This window comes from Phyllostomus discolor, chromosome 6, assembly GCF_004126475.2.
Source record: "Phyllostomus discolor isolate MPI-MPIP mPhyDis1 chromosome 6, mPhyDis1.pri.v3, whole genome shotgun sequence".
Classification (NCBI taxonomy): domain Eukaryota; kingdom Metazoa; phylum Chordata; class Mammalia; order Chiroptera; family Phyllostomidae; genus Phyllostomus; species Phyllostomus discolor.
In genome coordinates, this window is record NC_040908.2 from 168651801 (window position 1) to 168678108 (window position 26308).

Here is a 26308-nt window from a genome sequence, read left to right on the forward strand (position 1 = left end):
CTGTTCCAGACCTAGTCAGACGCTTGATTGTGAGCACAAAGGAAAAAAAGGAAAAAAAATCATGTTCTTATAATTAGAGATGGGCGAGGCTAGTTCTGAAATCATAATGAAAGCCCCAAACCTGACGTTCGCGCTTCTTCCGACCGTGGGAGAATGTGCTGGAAGCCTGGCTGGGCGTTTTTCGGCCTGTGGGCAAGTGGCGACCTCCCTTGGAAATCAGAGGTATTGTCACAGGGGCGGCGGCTCAAGGCGCCCGGCTAGGGAGGCCGGCCAGGCGGGCCAGGCAGGCCGGCAGCACCCAGGGGCCTCCCCGTCCTCTCCACGTAGCTGCTGTGCACCCTCGCCTGCGGCCACCTGTTCCTGACCCCGATCCTGCCGTCCCTCTGGGCTCTCAAACAGCTTGTTGTACTATTACTAAGACGAGCTGGCGGGGCTCCTGGACACTCGGAGAGAGAGGGAGAGGCCTGGAGTCCCCCGGCTGCCTCGGCGGAGACGCTGGTTTGTCCCCGGCCGGGCTCAGCCCTGGCCGCCCCGGCGGCAGCACCTGGCCAGCGTTCACCCTGCGTCAGAGTGGACGCTCACCTGCTCTGCTCGTGGCAGGACGCAACGTGCTTTCCATTAGAAACAGATTCCGAAAGGCAGGGGACCCCTTCTCCCAGGCCGGGGGCGATGTTCCCGGCAGACGATGGCTGTCATCAGTGTGGGGACTCCGGACCCCGGCAGGGGCACATGCCGCCTCCCGTGGCCGGGTGTCCCACCCCCTGGGAATCACCACTGTGCTATGACCAGCCCACGGGACGCCGGTGCGGCCGCTCTGGAAGGGTGCTGACCGACTTGCAGGAATAAAGAAAGCTGAGCAAAGCCGGGCACGGCCCCACGCCGCCCCCACTGCTAGGACCCTCGAGGCAGAGGAGCTGCCTCGCAGGAGCGGGCGCGAGGGGTCTACGAGGACAAAGGTTCTCTACTTTCAGGCCCGAGAAGGGACCCCGGACGGACACGCCCAGGGCGCCCCACTGCGGGCAAGTGCAGGGAGGAAAGGAGCCGGCGAGCACAGAGGGCTGTCGTGGCCGCAGCCCACGCAGGGGCCTGCTGCGGGGCCGGGGGCTAGCTGCCCGGGGGCGGGAGGGAGGCCTCAGGAGGTATCTGGAGCACATTGGTGTCTGCCCGCAAGAGCTGGGCCCCCGGCTCAGCGACGGGCGTCTCTGGGACCTGGCCAAGTGAGGTTGCCCGCATGCTGGGAGGCAAGCTGTGAATCCCTTTCTGGGTTAGAAAAACTCCCTCCCCTCGTCCCTCGTTGGACAGAAACAGCTCAAGGAACCCACGTAGAGAGCCGGGGACTTCCAAGGCCTCTGCTCGGCCACGCCGTAGACACACTCCGTGTTTCTTTGGGTACTGGGACGAACCCACGACATGGGGTCGGTGCTCACAGACCGCGCTCGGCCATGCAAACGTCTGAGTGTCAGCCCATCTCTACTTAGAACACGAAGTCCGCGGAGGCCGAGGGCAGCCGTCCTTATCTGTCCAGCAGCTGCCTCAGAGCCCTTTCTATGTTCATCCTGTGTCCCACCCGGGTCACCCCGAGGTCTATCAGGTCTTCCTTCTGGAGGTTCGGCAAGTGGCTGCCGTCGATCTCGTTGTCCATGAAGGTCTCTTTGTGCTCCCCCAAGTTCAGGCTTTCCAGCCAGTCCGCCACGTCTGGCTTAGTCCACAGGTGGACGGGCTTAGTTGTGAAAGGCTTATTTGAGATGGGCTGTTGCAGGATTGAGGGAGAAGGGGACCTGCTGCGTCCCGCTGGGTTCAAGCCAAACAGGTCCCCGGATGGGGGCTGGCTTGGAAGGCTGAAGACCTCGGGCAGAGTGGGGGACGGGGCCGCGGCGGCCGCGGAGAGGGGGGCAGGGAGAATCTCCTTGTTCGCCTCTGTAGGCGAGACCACGGGGCTCGGGGCCCGTCTGGTCCCTGAGGTCCTGCTTTCGTAGTCGGGGGGCCGGCTCTGCAGGGTGATGGGCTGAGAGGCCCCAGGGCGGACAGTGAAGGTGACGGTCGTGCTCCGTGCACCTGAGGTGGCACTCAGGGCCTCCGGGCTCCTGGAACAGCAACAAGAGAGAGACCATCACCAGCCAGGTCACGGAGCAGGTCGGCAGGACGCAGGCGGCCGAGGGGGGCGGCAGACACCCAGATCACACGAGAGCATCTCCCAGGAGCCGCGCTGGCAGTGAGCACGCCATCGGCCATGCCAGGCCTGGGCGGGAGGCGGGAGCAGGAGGCAGAGTGAGGACACAGCAACACACACAGGCAGCCGCCCCCACCGCCCCCGGGGCTGGGGGGCACTCAGGGTTTGAAGACGCCCACAGAACCAGAGGGCAGGGGCGGGCGGTCGAGGTCAGTCCGTGCCGGCCTGGCACGCGGGGGGCCAGCCTGCGGAGGCACTGCCTGGGCGGGCTGTGCGGCTTCGCTGCGGGGGGCAGCAGGCACGGTCGTGTGCGAACCCCGCCTGAAGGCAGCGAGGGAGGCTCGCCGGCTGGACACCCCCTCCTCCCGAACACGGAAGGGGGCCTGTGTCCTTCCTGCTCTGGGGTCAGAGGGGGCCAGACTCGCTCTCGGGGGCTCATCCCTTCCTGGCGTCAGTGGCACGGCTGGCTGGCCCCTAAGGGGGAGGTCACTCATGCCAGAGACGGACCTGGCTGCGTGCCCACCTCCGTGGAGGTGGCCCTGTCACATACAGCGCCCCTAGGCTCTGGCCGCACCCTCAGGGCCCGGGCTCACGCCCGTCTGCCCCCAGACGGAAGGCGCTGCTGCCCTAGACCACGGCCTCTGCAGACAGAGGTGGTGGGACCGGGCGTGTCCTGTGCCTCTGGGGCTCATTCGCGTGGACTCGGACTGGCTGCCTGCCCCCATCTGGAAGGAGCCGCCCTCCCTGGGCCCCCGCCCAGGGTCTGGGCTGCAGGTGCACGTCCCAGTGCTGGCTCTGCCACGCTCTACACGGCGTGCTGCAGCCCGGAGTCTTGTGTCGCTGTGGACACCACGGGCCCCTCCCCCTCGAGAGAGGGGAGACGGTGGGTGGGGGCTGGGGAGGGCACGGCGGGCTGCACCAGGCTGCCCCGACCGGAGGGGCATGCGGGGGCCATGGCGTCTGCGGGAAGGGGTCGGGGACGGGAGGAGGGGCCGTGGGAGCCGGAGCTGGGCCCGGTCTGCCTGCGCTCTGGTCTGCCGGGTCTGCTGCTGCTGCTGTCGGGTTCTGGGCCCCTGACTGCTGTTGGGCTGCACGTCGCCCGGCAGTGAACCCCGGTGCCTCTGTGCCCCGTGACAGCTCCCCACGCGACGGTAGCCCCTGTCACTTTAAGCAGCGTGTTGTGTGTGTGGGAGCAGCAGCAGGGCTGAGGAGGGGCTGTGCCAGGACTCAGGCTCCGGCCTGGTCCCAAGGAGAAGTGTCTCCGAGGCAGGTGACTCCCTGGGCCAGTGGCCAGGCTGACACCTGTCACAGTGAGAGCCCTGGCCGGCTGTGCTCGGGCTGTGCTCTGGGCTGTGGCAGGGGCGCGCTGGCAGGGGAAGGCGCAGAGACAGCCCCGGCGGGGCTCTGAGGACGAGGCTCCCCTCTGCCGGGCCCAGGTCCTCCGGGCCCAGAGCTAGGGGCCCTCCCTGCCGGAAGAGGGGGGCTGCCCCCCAGATCGAGGCCCAAGCGCTTGTGAGAGGTGGGCTGTGGACACAGCGAGCACAAGGGACCCGCCTGTCAGGTGCTTGGGGAGGGCCGGTGGGGGAGCTGGGAAGACCCCCACTGCCTCTCCGCAGGGGGTGGTGTCTGGGGGTCCCTGCTGCACTCTGACCCAGTGGAGCCCGGGCAGGTGAGGGAGTCCGAGTCGAGTTGGAAAGCCGCTCCGTCCGGAGGCGGATCCAGCCGTTTGCCAGGGCCCGGCCCGGTGGGGAGGAGAGGGTCCGGGAAGCGGGCAGACGCCCTGTAGGAGCGCGTCTGCCCGGGCGAGCAGCGCCTGGAGGGACCCTCGGGCGGCTTTCCTCTGACGGTGCCCCGCACAGTGGTCCCTCAGCACGGGCAGCGTGCGGCAGCGAACAGCTCAGCCCGAGGACGAGCGTCAGCGCCGCCCTCGCTGGGGCCCTGCCTGCCCGTGCCTGGGGGCGGGCGTCTACAGCAGCAGAGAGGGGCCCCCGGAGACGTGGGGGCTCGAGCAGAGAGTCAGCACACAGCAGAGGCAGCTCGCGCCCACAGGCGCCACTTACTTCCGTTCAGCACGACCCTCTTCTGTGCGCGCGCGTCACGGGAGCAAATGAAAATGACAGAGTGGGAGGGCTTGAGACAGCACTGCAAAATTAAGTACGGTTTAGGAAGACGCTGGTTTCGGTGGGCCAGACCCAAGTGGTCGTGCAGACACTGGCCGAGGAGCTGCCCGCCGGCCCCTTCCCGGCCCAGGGGGGCGGCAGGGCCGGCAGTCCCCGGACGGCCCAGGCGGGGACCCGTGTGGGCGTCAGTCCTGCTGACAGCGGGGAGCTGACGGCCCCGCCTTCTCCAGTGTGGGGTCGCGTGAGACAGGGGCGGCCACACCTGGGAGAGAGCTGCTGGAGGGTCCCCGGCCCGAGGCGCAGCTCGAGCCCCACAGGGAGGCCAAGCCAGCCTGGCCGTCTGCAGCGCAGGAAGGGTGCGCCCCATCTCGGGGGCGAGGGCCCCACCAGTGAGGGTGCTCGTTTGCCATCTGCACCTCGAGACAAGAGCCTGGCAGCCGATACTAGGTGCCGCCAGGCCTGGCCGCACGCTCGGGGCAGGGGAGTGTCGCCGGGGGAGAGAGTCGTGAGTCGGCGGAGTGGGGCGGGGCCTGCCCCAGGGCCAGGCGGCCCTGCCCTCTCTCTGCTGCTCGACTCCGGTTCACCGCAGGGACGCTCTCCACTGCGCCCGCCCGCTGGCTGCTGAGACCGCTAGGTTGCTAAGCAACCCCCGGGTTCCTGGGTGGCACACGCAGAACTGCTGCCCTGATTTCAAACAGACGCACACACGCTCACGCACACCCCTCTCTTGATTGGCACGGTCCGTCCTGCCTTTCACACCCAGCCCGTGTGGAAACGTGAGGGCGAGAACCAGAAAAGGGCTCCTTGGCACACAGACGCCTCATCCGCCCGTCAGTGCGCAGGAGCCGGGCGGGGGTATTCAGGTGGCCTCCCTGTTGCGTCTACAGACTCATTTGGCCTTGACCGGTGACCATGTGGTCACTACGGCGCGTCACTCACTGACCCCGCAGAGCTGGGCTGGCTGTCGGCCCGTGGGCACAAGGCTCTCCCCTGCCTGCCCCCCTCCCACCCTGTACCTCAGTGAGTGTGGGGCTCCCCGGACACCCCCTCCCATTCCTGCACGAAAGAGGGACCTACTTCCAAGCTGCTGTCTTGCTGAGTTACTCCCCGCACAGCGTCTCAAGTGGCGGGGCACTCCCAGACAGGAGTGGGGAGGGGCACTGTCGTCGGCCGGTCCGTCCACCCAGGGCCTGCCGGCACTGCGGTGTGTCCCCCGCCCCTCTGGGCTTCTGTCTGTGGCTCAGCTCTCCCAGCCGCCACGGGCTCTGAGCACCTCCAGGGGCTCAGTCTGTTCGCATCCCCCAGGGCCCGGCCACGGCAGGTGTCCAGCAGGCCGTGGGGGACGGGCTCTGCTCAGCCCAGCTCCCTGATCTGGAACTTGGGACTCCGCCGGGGGCCACAGCCAGAGTGCCTGGGTCCCAGCGGGCTGGGAGGGCGCTCGCTGTCCAGGGAGACCGGGACCCTCCGCCTCGATGCACTTGTGATTGAGAGCGTAAGAACTGGACGTCGCACTGGCCGTTGGCCGAGTGGGTGTGAAGGGGCTCCGCCAGCTGGAAGCGCCTCCCGGACACCCGTCTGCGAGCAGACACGGCGAGAGCAGGCCGCACGGCAGCCCCTCTAACCGCCGTTCGCCTCCCCGACGCGACCTGCGCGAGGCAGTGGTGCCTTGGACGCGGGAGCCCCGGGGCCGCGCGCGGTGACAGAGCCCAGGAGGCAGCCGTTCCGTCCTGAGGTCTGCGCTCTGGGGCCGGCGGGGCAGAGACCACTCTTTTAGCCTCCCAAATACCCGGACTGGCTTATTTTGACGGGGAGAGGCCACCTCCCCCACGCCCACCTGCGCCTCTGCGTGGAGAAAGCCAGTCCCGAGTCAGCTCTGGACTCACCGGGAAGGGCTAGGTCATCTAGAGGGGCCCCTGGGCAGGAGCCAAGGGGGACCCCACACTCGCTGTCCCTGCTCTGTCCCTCCCGACAGGGAGCGGGAGGCTGCCTTACAGCTTCCGCGCCGTGCGGACACAGCGTGCACCTGTCAGCGTTGGCAGTGGCACCTCGTGTCCTGGGTCGAGGCCCCTGCGGGTGCGTCACAGTGGGCGAGTCAGGCACACCGCCATGTCTGGGGGCTCCCAGCGCGTCTCTGGAGTGCGGCCCTGGCCTCGTGCCTGGCTCCGAGGCAGCCCGCTTGCGTGCGGCCGGACATGGCTGAGGCATCTCGGAGCCGGGCTGTGCCGACGCCTTCGGTGGCCAGTGGGCAGAGCACAGCCCAGAGGCCCCGCCCTGCAGGCGCTCGGAACCCGACCCCGCCGCCTGCCGGGCCAGTGTCCTCAGCAAGGAGGCGCTCCCGCACCTGTGCCCCTCGGTCCCTGCGCCTGGGTTTCTGCGCCACTGGCTCCTCCCGGTTCCAGGTCTGGTCAGGTGTCACTGAAGGACAGTCACCTCCTTTCGGCACACGGCGAGCCCCACCTGCCCTTACTCCTTTGCCGCGCCGGCACACGCAGGGTTTGTCTTGTCGTTTGTTGTCCTTGTGCCCCTCAGCAGTGCAGTGAGCCACAGGGTGGGGGACCTCGCACGCTCTCGTGTTCAGCAGTGAACCCTGGGACTCAGCCCGGGGTCTGCCCACCGGCCAGCAGGCCTCCGTCAGGTGAGGGAGGAGTGACCGGAGCCGCTCCCGGGCCCGGGCCTCCTCTCCAGCGCGTCCCTCCTGCTTCAGCCTCCTCCGGCCGGCCAGGCCCCGAGGGGGGCTCGGCCTCCCGGCTCTGTGACTTCCGGGGGAGTGTCACGTGCCCTCAGATGGGAAACGGCCACGTGTGCCCGACGCTGCCGAGGCTGTGGAAGCCGCGTGCGCTGCGGATCGCCACCCGGGGGCTTCGGAGAGCGCGGGGCCGATGGGGCTGTGCCTGCCACTCCGCAGCGCTGTCCTGTGCCTGTTCAGACAGGCTCCCGCTGACACCCGGTCACGCGCCTGTTCTGAGCTCCCTGGCGAAGGGCCGGAGCCTGCGGGGCGCCAGGCCCCGTGCGCAAGGCCTCCGACCAGTGGCTGACAGGGCAGGGACCCCCAGGGGCTCCCCTCGGGGTTCTGCTGAGCAGGAAACCAGCCCACGGGCCATGGAGGCTTGTGCTTCCCCTGGGCCACAGCTGCCCTCACCCGTGTCCAGTCTGACACTCCCCTCCGAGGCGAGGTCGCTCCCTGGAAAGCCAGGCCTGGCCACTGGCGCGGCCTCCCCGAGACTGCCCGGAGCTCCAGGCTCTCAGCAGGGGTTCGGACCAGGCCTTGGCGGGGTGGGGGGGGGGGGTGCCCCCAACAGTGCACGAAGGAAACGACTCCGTCATTGTCCCTTGTGTCAGTGTGTGTGACCGAGTGTCTCCGAGGGCAGCGCCCGCAGCAGGAACCCACCCGCCGTCAAGCTCAGTCCCAGGGCCCCAGGTCGGCAAGGGCCCGCCCCACGCCCTTCCTCCCTGCGCTGCCCGTTCCGGCCACAGCTGGGAGCGGGCTCCCTGTTAAGACGGATCCCCAAGGGTGAAAGGAGCCGCCAAAGGCAGGTCGGCCGCGGGCTCTGCGGCCCGGGGAGCGCACGATGGGGAGCGGCTCTGCAGGCGGGCCCTGGGCCGGGCGGTCAGAGCTCCCCACGGAGATGGCGCTCCGGCCCCTCTGCCTGCCTGCCTGCCTGCCTGCCGCCCCATGGAGCAGAGGCAGCGCCCGCTTCCCTGGGAAGACCTCGCTCCCCCCCTCCACGGGAGTGCCTCCCTCCCGTCCCGGCCTCCTCTGGGCTCGGCCCCCTCCCTGGACGGGTCAGTGCCCAGCCTGTCGCCCTGTCCACCCGGGCGAGGGGGCAAGCTATGTCGCCCCTTGGTCGGCAGCTCTGCCCGACACCCCAGCCTGCCTTCCCTGCTCAGTGTGCCTCACGGCTGCCACCCAGGGTCATTCCGGGCTTGTCTGCTGAGGCCGTCGGCCAGGCGCCCGGTTTGGCCTCAAGTCAAGAAACTTCCTCTCTGTTCTTGGGCGTCTGGGAACCCCTCTCCTAGTCCAGCCGTGAGCGCTGGCCGAGAGCTGGACAGAACGGGATGCAGCCTCTGGGCGCTCAGCACCTGGTGTCGGCCCCCAGGTAAACAAAGACAAGACCCTGGATGCTGACCAGGCTGCAGGTGAGTTCTGAGGGCTGGAGAGCAGCCCCGCCCTCACAGGCCTCAGTCGTGCCCCTGGCAATAAGGTAGGTGGCCGCACGTGCAGGCTTATCGCTGGTCCCAGCCGGAGCTCCGGGGAAGGGCCGGAGACAGTGTCCAGGGCTGGAGGGTGGGGGCAGTGCCTTCCCACCGAGCACCCTAGCTCAGGGCCCTGCCCAGTGGTACCCAGGCAGCCCTAGGCCCAGCGTCGGTGGGTGCCCCATGGAGGTCAGCTGGGACTCTGCTGCGAGCGAACCGGGTTAGAAATAGCAGGACAGATGGGTGGCGGTGGTGCTGGGCTGCCGGGCAGCAGCTGGAGGCGGTCCCGTGGCTACTCCCGAGAACTCAGACGAGACTCTGCCGGGAACATCTGCTCCAAGGCCCCTCGCCCACCGGGGAGTGCAGAGCAGGGGGGCTGAGACCTGCTTGCGGGGAGCCCCTGGGGCTCGTCCATTAGGGAGAGGGGTGGAGAGGGAGAGACTCCCGGGTGCCATTCACCAGTCACGGCGGGGGGGGGGGGGGGGGCCCAGACCTGCTGGGAGTGCTCAGGGAGCGTGCCCCTACCCTGGACCTGGAGCTGCCCCCGGGCATCGTTCCTAGTCCAACGCAGCTGCGTGCGTGGGGAGCCAGCCAGGAAGCCTCTGGCCCGGCCCCAGCTCTGCCTCCTCCAAGGGCTGTGCGTGTGGGCGGCCCCTGGGCCTCTGGCGGCACACCCCCTGGAAGCTGGGTGTCGCTGACCCCTGCTCCCTGCACACCCCCACCCCCGTCACCAAGAGTGGTCACCCCGTGAGAGCATTTGTGAAACGGGAGACACTCAAGATGGAGCGTCCTGGTTGTGCTTCCACGTCCCGGCGTCACCGCCTCCCGAGACGGGCTGACCGGGCGGGCCAGACGGCAGGGCGGTGCGGCTGTGCGTGTCCACGCGCCCACCAGAAGCGGGCACTCACAGACTCCCTCCCCAGCGTCACAGGGAGTGGCCGGTGGCAGCACCTCGGAGGGGCGGTGGGACCGCCCGCCCGCCCAGCAGGGGTGTGAAGACAGACTTCACTAGTCCCGGCGGCGGAACCCGAGCGCGAACACCGGCGGGAGCAGCGGAAGAACGCTGCCGCCAGGGAGCGGAGGGCAGAACCAGGATGACTGCTGCGGCAAGCGGCCTGGTGACAGTGACCCAGAGGTGACGGGCAGAGGGTCGAGGGGCCTGTTCTACCGCTTGGCACCTCCACGGAGCCTTCCGGTCGGGTTTGGGAACGACCCCCCACAGTCAGCCTCCAGTTCCCACGGCACTGGCTCACATTCCGAACGAGAAGGGAACTACTGACCCGGCCTGCTGGGGGCGGGGTGGGGAAGGCCCGCCCCTCTGAGCTCACTGGGGAAACCGCACCCGGCGCCGCCCACCCCCTGAGCGAGGGGAAGAGACGAGAGCCACGCACCGCACCGGTGCTCACACCCACCCGCCGCCTCCCCGCACCCCTGCAACGCTGGCACGGCCACCCCTCCCCCAGCTCGGCGGAGCAAGGCTTTGGCTTCTGAAAGATTCTAGGGTGGCCTTTTGGGGGGTCCTGGCACAGACCGGGACAGGGAACGAGAGCAGAGCCGCGCTCTGGACGCCCAGGTGGCCGGCTCTGCCCGGCGACCGCGGGTGATGGGTTAGCATCGGGAGAGCCCGTCCTGCCGGGGGCGGGGTCCGTGCTCTGCTGCCCTGGAGCTCAGGAGCACTAGGGGGACCCCTCTTCACAGCTGCTGTGGCTGCTCCCCAGGGCATCTCCTGGTCACGCCGCCGGGACGAAGCTGAGGCCGAGGAACGCCCGGTGTGGAGAGCTGTGTCTGAGTCGTCCGTGGGACTTACCTGGGAGCGAGGCCGGCCGGCTTGGTCCCCATGGGCACGTCTAGTCCTTCCCCCGGCTTGGCCGATTTCTCTCGGTTCATTTGCTGCAGGATTGAGTTCAATTCACTGATCACGTTTGCCTTTGGGCCCGAGAGGATCGGGCCTCTGACCTCTGAGACATCACCCCACAACTTGGAGGTCCTTGGCTGGATCCCTTTCAGGGTCCCGGGCGGGCCGCCGCCGGGCGGGGGCGGGGGCGCGGGCGGGGGGATGACGAAGCTGTCCACGTCCTCTTCCACCAGGGCGTCCTGGTAAAGCGCGTTGCTCTTGTGGACGACGGGCTTCACTTTGGGCTTAGGAGGGACGGGGGGCTTGTCGGCCACGAACGCCTGCCCGTCGGCGTAGACGGTGCAGGTGTCCGCGCCCTCGCCCCCCTCGGAGGACAGGGTGGAGATGCTGGACACCGTGGAGACGGTGCTGGTCGTCTCGAGGTGGTGGTCGCTGCTGCTGCGGCTGTCCGCCTCCTCGATGCCCGAGTCCGTGACGGTGTCGAAGCTCTCAGGGGGCGGCAGGAATGAGGCGGGCAGGCAGTTCGAGAGGCTGGCCGGCTTCTTGCTGTCTGCGGGATTGGTCGGCTGGCTGGAGTTCAGCGATGGGGGTGGGGAGGTGTCGTTTTTCTTCTGCTTCCCCAAGTCCGTGAGAGGGGGGACAGAGGCCGCGCGGTCGTCGGGGATATCAAAACTGTTTGCGAATTCCAGGGGAGGAGGCAATGGCTCTGCAAAAACGAAGTCCTCGTCCAGGTCCACGGAAGCCAGAGGTGGGGGAGGGATGCGGAATGGCAAGATCACCGCCTCCTCCATGGAGCCCGCTGCCACCATGGTCCTGCCGGGTGTGGTGGCGGCGGGCTCGGGGCCGGCGGAGATCTGTAGAGCACCTTCGGTTTCGGGAACACCTTCTGGCACCTCAGGCGGCGAGCTGTCCGGCTCGGTTTCCCCGTCGGCTCTCTCGTCCTCTTCCTCCAGGAAGTCGCCCGGCTTGGCGGCGTCCACAGTGTGCACCATCAGCAGACCGGCCGACTTCTGCTGGGACGTGTCCACGATGTTGATGAGCATGTTCTTCTTGTCGTCGCCCTTCCGGTCCTTGCCCAGGTCGCTCTCGTACTTGTTCTCCGTCTCCTGCCGCCTCAGGGGCCCCCGCGTGTTCTGCCTGGTGACGGTGGGGAAGCCCGCCTCCATGCCCGGCCGCATTTTGGTATCGATGTAAAGAGGTTTGTTGAGGTCGGCCTTGGGGGCCTCTCCCTTGGGGCCCTGCTGGGACTCCCTCAGGGCGCGGTCCCGGGCAGAAAGCGCCAGCGCCAGCGGGGAGCTGGGGTCCAGCAGCCGCCCCGTGAGCGGGTGGACGTAGTTCTCGGGGCCGGCAGCGCCGCCACTCTTGGGGGGCACCGCGGGGCTGCTCTCGGGGCCCTTGGCTTTGGACACGGAATTCGGCGGCCTGCCGGCCTCACCCTGAGCTGCAGCCTCGCCACCACCCACAAAGCGGCTCTCAGGCTCCCTGGGCGCCGCCCCCGGCATTGCGGGCAGCGGGAGCGGCTCGGCGCCCTCCTCGTCCCCGAAGTCGCCCTCCTCAGGGAAATCGGGGGGCAGTCCCTGGGGGGCAGGCGGCCCCAGACCCACGTCCTCGTCCCCCAGGTCCGTGGAGAGGAAGGCCGGCGAGTTCCTCCTGGCTTCTAGCCGCTTCTCCCGGTCGCGCACGGCCCCGGCGATGGCGGCGGCGAAGGGGCTGCTGACGGTCAGGCTGTCATCCGGCCGCAGCTGGCCCGGCTGCTCGGAGGCCTGAGGGTCGATCTCCATGCTGCTGCCCTGGCTGCTTTTCCCGCTGCTGCTGGTCGACGGCTCCTTGACGATGATGGTGGGGATGGGGATGGAGCACGTCTTCTCGGGGCTGTCCTCCACGTTGGACTGCTTCACCAGCATGCCCTTCCGCCGGGCGGGCTTGGCGGGCACGTACACGGCCTTGCTGGCGATCCGGCCCACCTCCGAGTACGGGTTCTCCGGCATCTGGCCCCTCTTGCCGCGGAGGGCGGCCTGGGTGGCGGGGGCCCGGCTGTAGACGTCGTCGGAGTCCAGTGAGTAGCGGTCCAGCTCCCTGCGGTAGTACAGCCCCTTCTCCCTCATCATGGTGGCCACCGTGTCAGAGCGGGCCGCCGGCGACACCTTGGCGGCGGAGTTCTGGTTGAACGCAGGCTTAATCGTCCCGTAGACCCTCGGAGTTGGGGACTTGGGGCAGTTGTAGGTGGTGGGGGAAGGTGGCGGTGGGGACGGGGGCACGGACTGGGGTGGGGGGGGGATGTCCTCGGACGTGTCCGGCATGGACAGGCTTCTGGTGAACTTCAGTGTCGGAGGGGCCAGGAACTGCCGCTCTTCCTCCGTTATCCCTGCAAGCAGAGGACGGGCTCAGTCTGCAGTCAGAGGGCGGGCAGCCCGCGGCGCTGGGGCCGTGCAGTGGGTCTGCACGCTCCCCGGCAGCGCGGCGCGCACACAGCACACGGCACGGCACAGCACAGCACGAGGCACAGCACGAGGCACAGCGCCAAGGGGTGCGCGGCCCTTCCCGAGCCGGAAGAGGAGAGAGGAGGGAAGGAGGCAGAGCTGGGAGGCTCGGAGTGCGTGTTGCTGACGTGTGTGCTCGGTGCCAGCCGAGCGTCGGCCCCTGATATCCTCAGAGTATGTCGCAGGTGTCCACCCTTTTAGGGCTGATCTGGGCCCCAGGGGGTGTCATTAGGGTGGTGGGGCCTGTCTGAGTGAGGGCACGGGTGTGCGGGGAGGAGGCTGCCGTGGAGCTCGCCCTGCCGACTTTTCCGGGCCGCCCGTCCCGGCTGCTGGAGCTGCCTGGGCCTCAGGAGGATGCCAGGCTTGGTGAGGGGAGGGGGCCCAGACCCTCTTTAACTCAAGATCCCAACCGGAGCCAGGAGCAGGCTCTTGGTTCCTCCCAGGAGCCCTGGGACTGGCCCACCTGAGACACTGCGGGCTGCACTGCGGGCACACTGGTTCCCGCCGCCACAGCGAGCCAGGGGCAGGGCCCGCAGGCGGACCCGAGGTCTGCCCCGTGCCGGGGCTGGGCCTGCAGGGTGTGCTGCCGGCGTGTGGCAGGACACCTGCCTCTCTGGCCCCGACGGGGGTGGTGTGTGTGTGTGTGTGTCACCTGGTGAGACTTTCCAAGGGTGTGTCCCACTGTCCCAGCCACGAGAATGTCAACAGAACGCACTCCGGGCGGCAGGAAGCCACACGCAGACACGGACACAGACAGACGAGAGGCACACATGTCAGGGCGGGGGCATGCGGGTCTTCCGAGGAGGGGACAGCACGAGTCACTTCGAGAGAGAGAGCAGAGCTCCTACAGCAAACTACAGCAGCTTATTCCAGCGGAGGCGTCCGCTCGATAAGGGCATTCCAAATTCCACACTCCTTGGGGGAGGGCGCGCGGCGCCGCGAAGACGGGCCGCTAAGGGCCGTCACCGACCGTGGGCTGCGCGGTGCTGGCCTGCCGGTCACGTGCCCAAGGAGTAACGATTTAAGAACACACCTTATGGAGGTGACCGGGTGCATTCCAAGGACAGTGCCAGACCGGAGGGTGCACTAACCTGATAGAAAGAGTCTGCTGTCTGACGGGAGGAAACCAACTGTCATTAGCCAGCCACGGAGCCGGGCACACCCGCGCCCGCGCTCCTCTGCGCGCCCCGCGCCACCGCGGCGCTTCAGGGGCGCAGACGCCGCCTCTGCGATCGCCGGGGCCGGTTCTGGCCTCAGTCTAGGGGCGCGGGTGCCGCGTCTCCGCCAGCACTGCCGGGGGTGGGGCCGGGCGCATCCCCACGCACAGCCGTGTGCCCGAGCGCTGCCCGCACGGGGCTCCCTGCACGGCAGGGCGGGCTGGCGTCGGCAGCGGCCCGGGCCTCTCGGAGTTTACGTGGCAGGGACAGTGCTGGCTGCCTCACAGAGGGGCTGCCTGAGGGCCACGGTCACCCTGCCTGCCAGTCGGTAGGAGCCAGCGCGACACGAGCAAGAGCGGGAAGGAGCCGTCTACAACACACAGCGCGGACAGTTTTACTGGAAGTCGCGAGCCTGGCGCAGCCACCCTCAGGCGCGTGTCCGTGAGCTCGCCCTGCAGAGTGTGGCCGTGGCCGGCGAGGCGGGGATGCAGGGGCCTGGGGCCCACCCCGCCGGCCCACCCGGGCCCTCTGCCTCCTGCTGTGAGGCTTGTCCCCTGGTGGCGTCACGACAGCCACCGTGGATTTGTGTCCAGTGGGTAAGACCGGGTGTCTGACCAAGGGTGGGGGCCCTAGGGGGCTGCGGGGCTCCGGGGGTGCAGGGCAGCCTCTGCAGGTGCGCCGTGCTGCTTACCTATTGATTTCTGCCTTCGCATCGTACCTCGAGGGAGGCCCAGAAACGGGCCTTTCGGGCTCCCGGGAACAGTGGGCGTCATCACGGCGATCCCCTGGCGTTCGTACGCAGACTGCAAACCAGAGGGCCCTGGTGAGGTGTGCCTGGACCGGCCTCCCCCACGGCGCCCAGGCCCACAGGGCGACACGGGAGCCCTGGGCCGTGGACTCCCGTCACATGGCTTCCCAGGCTGCTGTGGGCACCCCTACGTGTCTGGCTGAGGCCCCACCACCGGCTGGCACTCCTGGCCCCGGAGGACAGCTGTGCCCGAGGCCCCGCAGACGCGTGTCCTCCTCCGGTGGGGTTCGGGTTCGGGTTCGGGCTCTGCGCCCGGGCGGCGTGGGGAGTGTGCTCGGAAGCTGTAGGGATGGCCGGTGCCCCGCTCCCGAGCCCTGCCACTGTGGGAGCGGGGCCTGCCGGGCCAGCTCCCAGAGGCCCGCCCGCTCCCCGGTGCCCGGGACGGCCACTCACGTTCATGTCGGAGACGGACGGGAAGCACCGGCTGGTGGGCCGCTGCTTGATGGTGGCCACCCGGGACTCCACGGCCACGCTCTCCGCAGCTCGGGACGGCCTGGCGGCGGGGACGGTCTCGTCCGGCTTATCTGCAGCGTGAACACGCTGGTTGGCGGAGGTGTCCGTGACCAGGGCCCTGAAACCCTGTCGGGGGGTGCGCTCAGCAAAGCGACCGAGTGCTTTGCACATTCCAACGGCATTTGGCTGCTCAACCTCCAAACCCATGCAAGCGGGGGCTCGACCGGCTGTGCGGGGCGTGCACCGCGCCCCCCGGCTCCCCGGCCCTCAGCCCGGGGGGAGGGGTGCATGTGGACAGGCGGGGAGGAGACCCTCAGCCAGCAAGGCCTGGGGCCCCCTGCGGCGGCGGCAGCCCTGCCTTCCTGTCCCTGGGATCGTTGCCGGCCGCGTCAGCTGAGCCGGTGCTTGGGCTGTTTCTCTTTAAAGGGCTCACAAGTGTGGTTCCTTGGTGACGGAACACAGCTGCCGGGGCCGAGGCCCCAACACCCCAGGCTGGAGGCCACCTGCTCAGTGTGGGGGGCAGGACGCCAGCGGCCCCAGTGCCCCGCGAGGACCTCGTCCAAGGTCCAAGCCCGTGCGGCGGCGGAGGTCCCCCCTTCTCCCCGGGAGCAGAGGGTTCTCATTTGCTTGTGCCGGACAAAACCAAGGGTTAGTTATCAGTGATCCTTATAAATTAAAATACAAATTGAAACGGAAAACGTTAAATTTGCTTGAAAACGGAAACGTGCCCTATGACTACCCTCGGGCCCTCGCTGGACCTGTTGCTCGTCGGGGCCCAGGCCCCAGAGTCCGACCAGGGCCCCCCCCGTGCGGGGGCCTGGGGCAGGCCCGCAGAGCGCGAGCTCCCGGGGCCACCTCCGCACATGTGCACGCTGCGGCCGCCCTTGCCGCCAGGGCTGCCCGGTCGGCAGGAGCCCGCTGAGGGGAGCCTGGTGTGAGTGGCCCCCCCGGGACCTCTCCAGGTCCAGCGCTCACTCCCCTCCGCGCCAGGCCACTCTGTCCTCACGCCTGAGAGTTTCCAAGGCAGCCCTGCCCTGCCCTGCCCTGGGAGCTGGTGGCCCCTGCCTAGCTCAGGCCAGCGAGGCCCGGACCCCCAGCTGCGAGGCTGGTGTGCGAGTCATGGAGTTGTTTTAGGGACCGTGACAGCTACTTGTAACCCGCTGGATGAACCCCACGGAGTTCCCAAACCAGAGGCCCCAGTCAGATGGACTTTGGGAGGAAGGGGGTGCCCAGCTGGGGGGTAGGCAGGCACCCACCACAGCCACCTCCCACCTCACAGGGGCCGGCAGGCAGGCCCACGACATCTGTGGAGGTGCTTTCCTGGCTCACCCCTGACACAGCCTGACCCTAGGCTGCGTCCTGACCAGGGGTCAGTGACCTGTGGCCCAAGGACCAGGTTTGCCACCTGCTCCGTTTGCTCCAGGCCTGACGGTGCTGTGTGCCCTTTCAAGGGACACTGAAAGGAGAGGAGGGAGGATGCAGTCCCCGCAGGCCCCAGAGGCTAAGATGACCGAAGCATTTAGGACAGCACCTGTCAACCAGTGGTGGCCTGTGGCCCCAGGCTGCCTGCTGGCGCCACGCCTGCCGCTGAGCGGGGGCACCACCTTCTCCCCTCTGAGCTCCTCCCGAGGCTCAGGGACCCGCAGCTCCACCAGCTCCTTGCCGTCTCCTGGGGGCATTTCCTGCCCCTCATGGTTGGTAGGGACACCCCCAGCACCCTCCCCCCTCTGCCCCACGCCGAGCGTCCAGGCCTCGCCTGCATCGGAGGCCCCACACCCCCCGGCCCGCCAGCTTCCCTTCCCAGGCGGTTCCCTTCGTCCCCACCACCGAGCTGGACATGTGCTGCGCTCACCCCGCCCCCCTAGCAATTTGCCTTCTCCAGGAAACCGTCTCCTTGCAGCTCGGGGCGGGATTCCCGCCGTGGTTGGGGCTTCTGTGCAGAACTCTCCCCGCTGCCCTAGCCCACCCAGTCGGCAGGCCTCGCACGCCTCGGTGCCAGGGGGCTCGGGGCCCCTTATAGCCGCGGCTCAGGCGGCACTCGGTCAACCTGCTTGGTGAGCCCGAGGGACGTCTGGAAGCCGGGCCCCTCTCTGTGGCCGGTGGTCTCACTGCAGCGGAGTGCTGGCTATTTCTCTGACAAAGACGGGAGCCGGGTCTCTGGCCCCGGGAGCCTCGTTCACAGGTGTGGCCTGTTCAGGCCCAGCTTCGGGGCCAGCAGCTACTTCCTGGCTCTCCCTGGGGCTCTAAGAACGCCTCCCATGGGGTGGGGGTCCAGGGGGGATGCCCCCAGCGTTGGGACAGAGCGCCTGGAGCCCAGTGCCCCCGGCTGTGGAGGCGGGCCCTCCGGGTCAGTGGGCAGCTCCTAGGTGCAGTGGCTGCGCCTGGGCCCACCCAGGGGCGAGGGGCCCGGCCCGGGAGCTGTGCGGCTGCGCAGTGCGGCCAGCCAGGTCTCTGCGTGGTGCTCGCTTCCCGCTGGGCCTCCGGAGCCGGTCTCTGGAGTTAGACCTCCCCCAGCCAATGGGGCTGGCTCACCCCACCCCTAGCTCACCCAGGGTTTGTGCCCAGCACTCCGGAGAACCGCCTGGAACGAGCAGGCAGCGCACTGCGATGTGGGACCCCAGGGAACGCGGCAGGCACCCCGAAAACACGCCTGGAACTATGGGCGTACCCACGAGAGGCAAAGGCATCATGGGTAATCACGTGGCCCTGCCCCAGGTGGAAGCTCTAATGGAACAGCCTGTGTCCTGCCTCTCGTCCTAAGGAGAACCTGGCCGTGGGTGGGGGTGGGGGTGGGGGTGGGGGTGGGGGCGGGGGCGGGCCCACTTGCAGGGAGAGCAGCTCGGAGGTGCTTAAGGTCCTGCAGGTGGAAATGCTGGGCCAGGTGGGTTGGGCCCAAGCTGTGGCGGCAGCCCTCTGCGCTCCCCTCACAACGGTCTCCCCAGGCCCAGCGATGGAAAAGCGGGGACTGGGTCTGGGGACAGCTGAAGGTGTGTCCCTGGAGCCAGGTGCCCTTGAACATGGACATCCTCGTCTTTGGTCCACGCCCTTGCCTGCCCCGCCCCCGGTGCCCCCGTGAACAGAGAACATGAGGGCCCCGCGGTTCGGTCTGTGGGGGTGTTCGGTCTGTGGGGGTGCCCGGTCTGTGGGGGTGCCGGCTGGGCTCCGCTGCCTCCACAGTGACAGTCGCTTCGCCCGGGGCCTGGCTGGGCTCCCACTGGCTGGTCCACGGGGAGCCTGAGGGCCTGGCCGGCACTCTGCTAGCCCCATCTCCGAGGGGCCTGTGGGTTCCGAGTCTTGCCCGGTGTGAGGACCGCTGTGCCTTCGAGTGGAAGCAGTCCCCGCAGGCAGACGCCAGGCCCGCCGCCCCGGCAGCCAGCCCGGCAGCCAGTGCTCGGGGCCCGCACCTAGGGGACGTGCCGTCTGCTGCCACAGATCTCGGGCTTCTGGGCCTGGGGCCAGCGTCCTCTGGGCAGGTGGATGGTTTGTTCAGCAAGGCCGGGTCCCCCACGGTTGGGAGTCAGAGCCAGGCGGGCGGCCTGCCTGTCGCCAGAGTCCCCTAGCCCGTGGGCCTGTTCCCTGGGCTGACATCCACACCAGGCCCCCGATGCGTGGCGAGCCCTGCTGCGGCAGAAACCGAGCCCAGCACGCACTGGGCGTTGGTCGGGCGACGGGTGCGGGGCAGGCTTCCCTCCGAGAGGAAGGCAGACCGAGGACCGTCAGCAGCACAGGTGTCGGGAGCAGCTGCGCCACTGTCGCCTGCAGACCCTCCCTGCGGGGTCAGGCGGTGCTCCAACACGTGTCCCGCCTTCCCAGGGCTGGCCTGGGCCAGGGTGGCGTTGCAGGGTCCTGTTCACCCCCCGGCCCGAGAGCACAGGTCCGGGAACCAGAGTGGGGGCACTGGAGGTTGAAACAAGGGGTTGGAGAGACGAGGAGATGCAACCTCAGGGGTCCTGGTCACTTGCCGGCTCACGAGCAGGCTGTGGCGCTGCTGCCTCGGCTCCCCAGGACCACGGAGTCGGAGCGTCGCTCACCAGCCGGCCCACGGCCACACCTGCTCCTCCTCACACAGCCTGGGGGCCGGGCGCCGAAACCCAACCGCCAGGAGGTGGGCTCCTTCCTAGGCTCCTGGGCAGGGTCCTCAGGCCCCTCACAGCTTTGGGGGCTCCGGGCGAGCCTGGGCCGTGGCCGTGTCCCCCTGGCCTGTGCCTCCGTCGTCCTGTGGTCTGTGTCCCTCCTCTGTGCGACTGTCCATCCCTCTCTGTAAGGCCAACTGCCATGTCCAGGGCCCAGTCTGGAAAGTCCCGTTTGCAAGTAGTGTCCCTTTCACGCGTTCTAGGTGGACACGGATTTGGGGGACACTGTTAAACCAGAACACCGTAAAGGCCTGCTTCTCTCCTCCTCCCCACGGCCTTTCTGGGGTGTGACGAGGCCTCTTGGGGGTAGGCCAACCCTCAGGGCGGGGGGGGAGGCAGCATGAGGGCCGGGCAAGGGTGCCGCACACTGTCCGCAGGCTGGGGGCACTGGCGCCCCACGCTGTGCCCCACGGTCCCTGGCCCCACCGCGTGTCCCCAGAGGAGCTGGGGGGTCCATACTGGTGAGCCCCTTGGCGTCTTCTTGCCCATGGACTCGCCTCCAGGTCCAGATGGAGTCAGGGGATCCAGGGAGGGGGGCATTTGATAGCAAACCCGCACCCAGTTTGCCTTGCCACGCAGAGGAAGGCGGGTGTCCCCCCTCAGCACTGCCTGTCCCCTGTGGGTTGTGCCCCGTGCCCGCTTGGGCCCTGTGGGCCGTGACCTCCGTCCTCGTCTGGCGCAGTTTGGGTGTCTGGTTGCAGAGGGGCCCCTGGGGGTGCAGGCTGGAGGGTGAGCTGGTGTGCCCGGGGGGCAGGCCACAGGTTCCCCCTGAAGTCTGACGACGGGCTTTCTGGTCAGTTCTGTATGGTGACAGGTTCCCGGGACCCCGTGGTGGGGTGCCTTCAGCAGGGGTGCTGGGCGGAGGGGCCTTCAGAGAGATGTCAGGCCCAGGGAGCCTTCTGGGCCCTGAGCTTCCACCACCTGGTGGACACTGGCCAGTCCCGGGAAGCCTACCGGGAAGCTCCCAGGCAGCCCCTGGGGGTCGGAGGCCCAGGGACGCCCCTGGAAAGGCTGCTGGGATTGGCCGGCACCTCGGGGAGCTGGCAGGGGGAGGAGGCGCTCCCACCTACCTTGGCGGTATGGGACCCGCACCCCTGCCCCCAGGGGCTGCCTCGCACGGCCCGAGACCCACCTCCCCTGGTTTCCCTGTGCCTTGGGGCCCGTGCCCACGGTGGGGGGGGGTAGGATCCCCCCTGCTGTCGGGGTGCACGTGGGGCTCATGTCCTCCCACCCACGCCAGCCCTGGGGAGGGACAGGGAGCAGCTCAGCCTTACAGCACCCCCACCCGACCCGCACCCCAGCTCCAGGGCGGTCCCTCTGCAGGTACAGAGCAGGCCTGGCAACGAGCGAGGGGCCTTCTGGGAGTCAGAGGGAGGCTGCCCACCCACGGCAAAGGGGACCGGCGGTCAGGTCCAGCCCTCCACCCACAGACCGGGGTCTCCGCGTGCCTGCACCCTGACCGGAGGGGTGGGCCCAGCCCTGACAGCCGAGCGAGGGGCCCCAGGCCTCAGCCGCCTCAGCCATGACGATGCAGACACAGCTCGGGGTGGGGGGGTGCAGACCACGATGGGGCCACAGACGGGACAAGCGAAGCAGACGGCACAGACTGAGAGGGGACGTGTCCCGGGGCTAGACCCCTGCAGGGGCCGGCACAGGGAGAGACAGGACGAGCCACCGCACACTGGAGACGCCACGCCGACGGCCACAGGGGTTGCCTCCCTCGGGGCGTGTGGGCAGGGGCTGCAAACAGACAGCGGCCGTCCCCTTACCCTTCTTCTTCCGGACGGAGGCTTGCAAACAGAAAGGGAGCGTGAGTCCCCTGGCGGCGGCGTGCTCGCCCGGGGCCCCGGGGCCCGACCCACCCTGCCTGCCCTGCGGGCCGGCAGCTCGGGCGCCCAGACATGGGCAGGCTGGGGGTCTGGACAGTGCTTCCCCAGGAACCTGCCCCCTGGCCCCGCCGGTAACCCTGGGCCCCTGGCTTTCCTCCCTGCTCAGCGACACCCCTCCTGGCACCCCCGCCCCGGGGATGCCCAGGTCCCCCAGGGCAAGTACGAGCCAAGGGCGGTTGCTGACTACTCGGGGCACCCGAGGCCCCGCACAGGGAGACAGCCCAGGGCAGCCGAGGGCTCCGGGGACCGCACAGCGCCCATCGGTCTCAGCGGACCCCGCCTCAGACCCTTTGAAGGTGGGCTGCCTGCCTGCGGTCCCTCTTGGGGCACCGCCACCCGCCCTCAGGAACTGGCGGGGCGCAGGCCGCCTCCTTTAGAAGGGGCAGGGAGTCCTGCACGTCAGACCCACCGGGCACGGCCTGGGGGGAAACCCCGGCGAGTCCCAGGACAGGCGGGAAGGAGAAGGGACTGCTGGTCCTGGGTAGGGGGGTGGCACCCAGCAGAGGCACTCCTTCCTGGAAGACTGGGAACTTGGTGGCCGTGAGGGGCACTGGTGGGGGCGTGCAGCTTGGGCCCGGGAGGACGGGGTGTGACGCCCCCTGTGGAAGGAGTGAGGGAGACCCCTCCCGGGGGAGCTGCCAGGAGGAACCACCTGTGCATTCTGGGGTGGGGGTGGGGCTGGGGAAGAGGAACCAGCGTTGTCCCACGAAGGCTGCGGCCAGGTGGGCGTGGCGGCTGGTTGAAGTCGCCATCCAGCTGGGCACAGGGCTCGCTATTGTCCTCGTGGGCGCCCCCCTGCCTCCTGCCCCCTGCCCAACCGGCCTGTCCACGGCAACATCTCAGCCTGCCCTCCCCGCCCCTCGGGGGCGCCCCTGGGCTGTGTGGCGGCTCCTAACCCGAGTCTGGGGACTCCTGCCGCCGGCTCCAGGACCACCCACTTTCGGCGGCCACTGTGGCCCACTGGACCCAGGGACACGCTGCCCTGTGCACCCTGCTGGACTGCGTGATGGGTCTGAGGGCCGGAGCCCCGCTCTGCTCCTCGCAGACCTTCCCGGAGGGCGAGGGTGCCAGCAGTTCCCTCACCCTGGGGGCAGCCCGCACGCGTGGCCACGCCCACCGCCGCCTGCGTCAGACCCCAGGGCGGAGCTTGCCGGTCTGAGCCACCCCGCAGGGCCTCCGGGCGGCTTCAGGGGCCCCCCTGGCCCGCAGGGGAGCTGTTCTGGGGACACCGTGGGGTAGCTTACCTTTGTCCACTAGTGAGAGGCCCGGAAATTCAAAACAGAGCAGTGTTAGACGAGCCAGGAAGAGGAAGGGGCAGAACCAGTAACCCCACCCGAAGCGCAGGAGCCTGGGAGGGGCCAGCGTGGGGGCCGGGCGGGGGCCAGCCAGCAAGCCCAGGGCCATGCACGGGCGGGGGCTTCGCGGAGGCTTCCGGAGGCTTCCGGAGGCGCATGCTAGGGCAGGCAGGAGGCTGAGACTCACCGAGCTCCTCCAGCTCCGAGGTCATGGACTTGGAGCGCAGCGTGAGGGCCGTGGTCGGAGCGCGCTTGGGAGGCGGGGGCGCTGGGGGGACAGACGGGAGAGAGCAGGCCTGAGACCCACCCTGGTCGCCCCAGTCGCCCCCCCCCCCCCTTCTGGAACCACCCAGGAGGCAGGCTGCCTGGAGCCTTCGATTTTCTGTCGGAAAGGCCGAGTGAGGGCCACTCCGCTGCCTCCTCCCAGGCTAGGGAACGTCGCCCTGCCCTTGGGGAGTCCCGGGGCTGGGAGCGTCTTCGGCTTCACGTGCACCTCTAAGGGTCAGGACCACGCGGAGAGCCTGGATGCACCTGCACGGGCCCTCTCGGGAGGCCCGGCCCTCTGCACCGGCCCTGCCCGCGTCTGTGTGTGGGCCCAGCAAAGACGGCAGAGGCGCGGACAGGGGCCCGGGTGTGTGCCCCGCTCCCTCCCAGCCCCTCCCCCCTTCCCTCAGGCTGCAAGCTCCCTGGCCATTCACCCCCGCCTCCTCCAGGCAGCGCCCCTCGCCACGTGCTGCCTGTTCTCGCTTCAGAGTCCTGGCTGGGGGTGCTTAGTGGGGGTGGGGGGGTGCGCCCTGCTCTTGGGAAACGCAGGGAGGCTGGAAGGACCCAGTGCGCCCCCCCAGCTCCTTCCCTGCCAAGGGGACCTGGGGGTGCATCCGCCCTGCCTTTGGCTCCCCTCTGCAGGCTGCACTCCGCCCTGGTGACCCCCAGCGGTGGCCCCCTCGGGAAGGAGAGTGACCCTGCATCCCTGTGGGGGGCCAGCAGGCTCTGCCCATGGCGGGGCCCCTGGGCAGTCGGGGGGGACAGGAGCTCCTGGACCCCATCTGCTGAGTACAGCCCTCACCCTAGGCCACCCCCGCCCCCGGGGTGGGCTCCGGGGGCATCTCCTAAGCTCCCTCTGCTTCTTTGCCTGACCTTGCGGGGGGCTGGGCCTCCCAGGGAGGAGATGGGGGTCACCCAGCAGGGCCCACCCCTCCCACGGGTGGAGGAGCGCGGGGACAGGGCGCTGAGGGGCACCCACCTTTCTTCCTGGCGGTGTCATCGGGGTCAAGACTCCTGGTCACCGTGACCACCTTGAGGACCAGGTGGTTCCCGCCCTGGCGGATCATGGTCACCACCTGCCGGTGACCGACCTTCACCACGTTCTCGCTGTTAACCTGCGGGCAGGAGAGGGCAGCTGTGAGGAGGGAAACCCAGGGCAGGGCCAGGGCCTTGCCCACAGGGGCAAAGGCAGGCAGACGCCCTGAGCCTGCGTGGTGGTTTGGGAACCACAAGTGCTCTGGGGACCCTGGGGAAGGTCCCGGGGCTGGCAGCGCCCCCAGGGCTGGGTGGCTGGGGAGCTGCAAGGGCCGGCTTCCCGGGGCCCGCACCCCCCCGGAGCCCGCACTGGCGGGGGTTCTTCCTGATGAGCGTGCGCAGGCCCCCCCCACCCCCCCACCAAGACAGGTCCATAGTGGTTCCCAGCCAGAACCCCTGTGAGCTGTGGAGCCGCCGGCCTCGCTGTGCGTTGCCGTGGTTCGGAGGAGATGGACACGTTGCTGCTTTGCGTGTGCTCAGGGAACACGCGTCGCATGGCGTGGCCACTCCTTAGGCCCCCTTCCTCCTCTGCCCCCATGAAGCTGCGCTGGCCACTCACCAAGCAGCATGGGCCCCCCAGCCTGCTCACGGGCCCTGCTCTGGCATCTCGGGGACCCCATGCTGCCTCCCCCAAAGTGGGCCACAGCGGGGCTGGCTGGTCTCGGCCCCTTTCAGAGCCAGTCGCTCCCCTGGGTCCCCGCCACGGCGAGCAGGCTGGGCTTGGGAGCAGAACCGGACCTGGGGGGCGCCCAGCAGGCAGGCAGGCAGCCGGACTCGGACCGCAGCGGTCATGCACCTGGGCGGTGAGGTCGGACGGGGTGCAGCAGCAGGCTCGGGGACCCCCAGCTGCACCTTCTCCTGGTCACGGGCGCCGGACCAGCCCCTACCCCTCCTCCAGGTGGGCTCTGGCGCCCGAGTCCCCGAAGCTCCCAGGGTGGGGGACGGCGTGGCGCAGTGTAGGGAACAAACGTGACGCGGCGGCAGCCCTGCCAGCCCCTGCGATGGCCCATCCCCGCTTTGCCGTAATTCTTCCTCCTGCCGCGAGTCCCCCAGAAGCCGCTCCAGTGCCGCGTGGCCGCGGGCGAAGGTGGGCAGGGCTCGGGAGCTGTCTCCAACCTCACACACGGCCCCCCCGGCCCCCGAGACAAGCACTGGGTGGCCAGCCGCCCACGCTGACGGTGGTGGATGGTGGTGGACGGCGGCACACAGGTGGACGGGTCTGTTCCAGGCAGAGACTGGTGCGCAGCGGGGGACCCAGGGGTCCGGGGCAGAGCAGACAGGGCAGCGTCCCTGCGCTGGACGCTGGGCAGTGGGGCCGAGAAGGGGGTGGAGAGGTCAGGATGGAGTCACAGCTCCCTGGGAGGGACGAGGGACCGCAGGGACCACAGGACAGGCAGGGGCCCTCACTGGGCACGGGAATGTGGCTACTGCGCTCCCCAAGTAGACACTGGCTTTTAGGTGGTCCCATTTCTGCCACTAGATTCCGGTGTCCCCCGAGGTCTCTGGGCTCTAATCGTGCTTCCCTTCTCCTGAGGGCCAAGGGAGCCCCGGTGTGGGAAGAGGGGTGCCCTGCAGGACCGGGTCCATGCCCGAGCCTTCCTCCACCTGCAGCCAGCTGAGTCCCTGAGGCTCCTCCCGGCCAGACGCACACACACACAGCAGGGAGCCCTGCCCCCAGCAGCCTCCCTTCCCTGGGCAGCAGCCCTCGGAGGGGGCAGCGGCCCGCCACAGAGCCTGCGCTGCCCCGGGCCCCACGCCCCGCTCCCTCACCTCTCAGCTGCACCCGTCTGTAATTTGCACCCTGCTTTGCAGCGTAAATGAGCTTGGCGCGGACATGCCCTGCGCAGGACATGCCCCGCGCAGAGCTGCTGTGGGCTGCGTGGGGTGTTGTGGGCCCACTCCTTGGGCACGGGCGAGCACCCTGCCAGGATGGGGGTGGGCAGAGATGCCCCCCGATGTGTGCAGGGTGTCTGTTAACACCCTCCCACGACGGCCAGGCAGAGGCGCAGCTGACACAGCCACTTGGGACAGACGAGACCTGGACGGGACGAGCCGGGAAGGGCGCACTCAGCGTCCCCTTCCTCCAGTGGTGGGGACGGCCGCCAGGCTCTGCATTTCCCGGCCCTGACCCGGAATTCGGCTTGCAGACAGGGCTCGGGGGCCAGTGGCCAGGCGCTGCCCCTAAAACAGAGGCTCGAGGTTGCTCGTGCGGCGCCTGACGCCGAGGCAGACGAGACACAACGCTCGCTGGTTCCTAGATGCGCCCAGGGGTCCGGCGTCCCTCGGGAAACCTGGGCCTGCGATGCCGGCACGCCGCTCTTGGGGCTCCAGCCTTGCAGCAGAGAGAGACCGCTCACAGGTCCTGTCAGCTGCGAGGGCACCCGTGGAGCACCCCATGCACCGTCCCTTACGTGCACGCGGGCGGCCGGGGAGCGGAGACGGGCCGTGGCCCGTC

General features: G+C 69.0%; 1 protein-coding gene across 3 annotated transcripts in view; it reads right to left on the reverse strand.

Moving 5' to 3' along the window:
* Nucleotides 1-520: 520 nt before the first annotated feature.
* Nucleotides 521-26308, reverse strand: part of SHANK2 (SH3 and multiple ankyrin repeat domains 2) — a 293436-nt gene continuing 267648 nt past the window's right edge. For 2 of the 3 annotated variants that reach the window (XM_028503888.2, XM_036029824.1), the window contains 9 exons: nucleotides 23798-23933; nucleotides 22742-22822; nucleotides 22504-22512; nucleotides 21140-21160; nucleotides 15178-15308; nucleotides 14668-14779; nucleotides 13911-13931; nucleotides 10292-12704; nucleotides 521-2084 (listed from right to left, as the gene is read on the reverse strand). In XM_028503888.2, the coding sequence (XP_028359689.1) occupies nucleotides 1514-2084; nucleotides 10292-12704; nucleotides 13911-13931; nucleotides 14668-14779; nucleotides 15178-15308; nucleotides 21140-21160; nucleotides 22504-22512; nucleotides 22742-22822; nucleotides 23798-23933 (3495 nt within the window). In that variant the 3' untranslated portion in view covers nucleotides 521-1513. The remainder of the gene's footprint in view (nucleotides 2085-10291; nucleotides 12705-13910; nucleotides 13932-14667; nucleotides 14780-15177; nucleotides 15309-21139; nucleotides 21161-22503; nucleotides 22513-22741; nucleotides 22823-23797; nucleotides 23934-26308) is intronic. The other variant, XM_036029823.1, reaches the window with a different exon arrangement.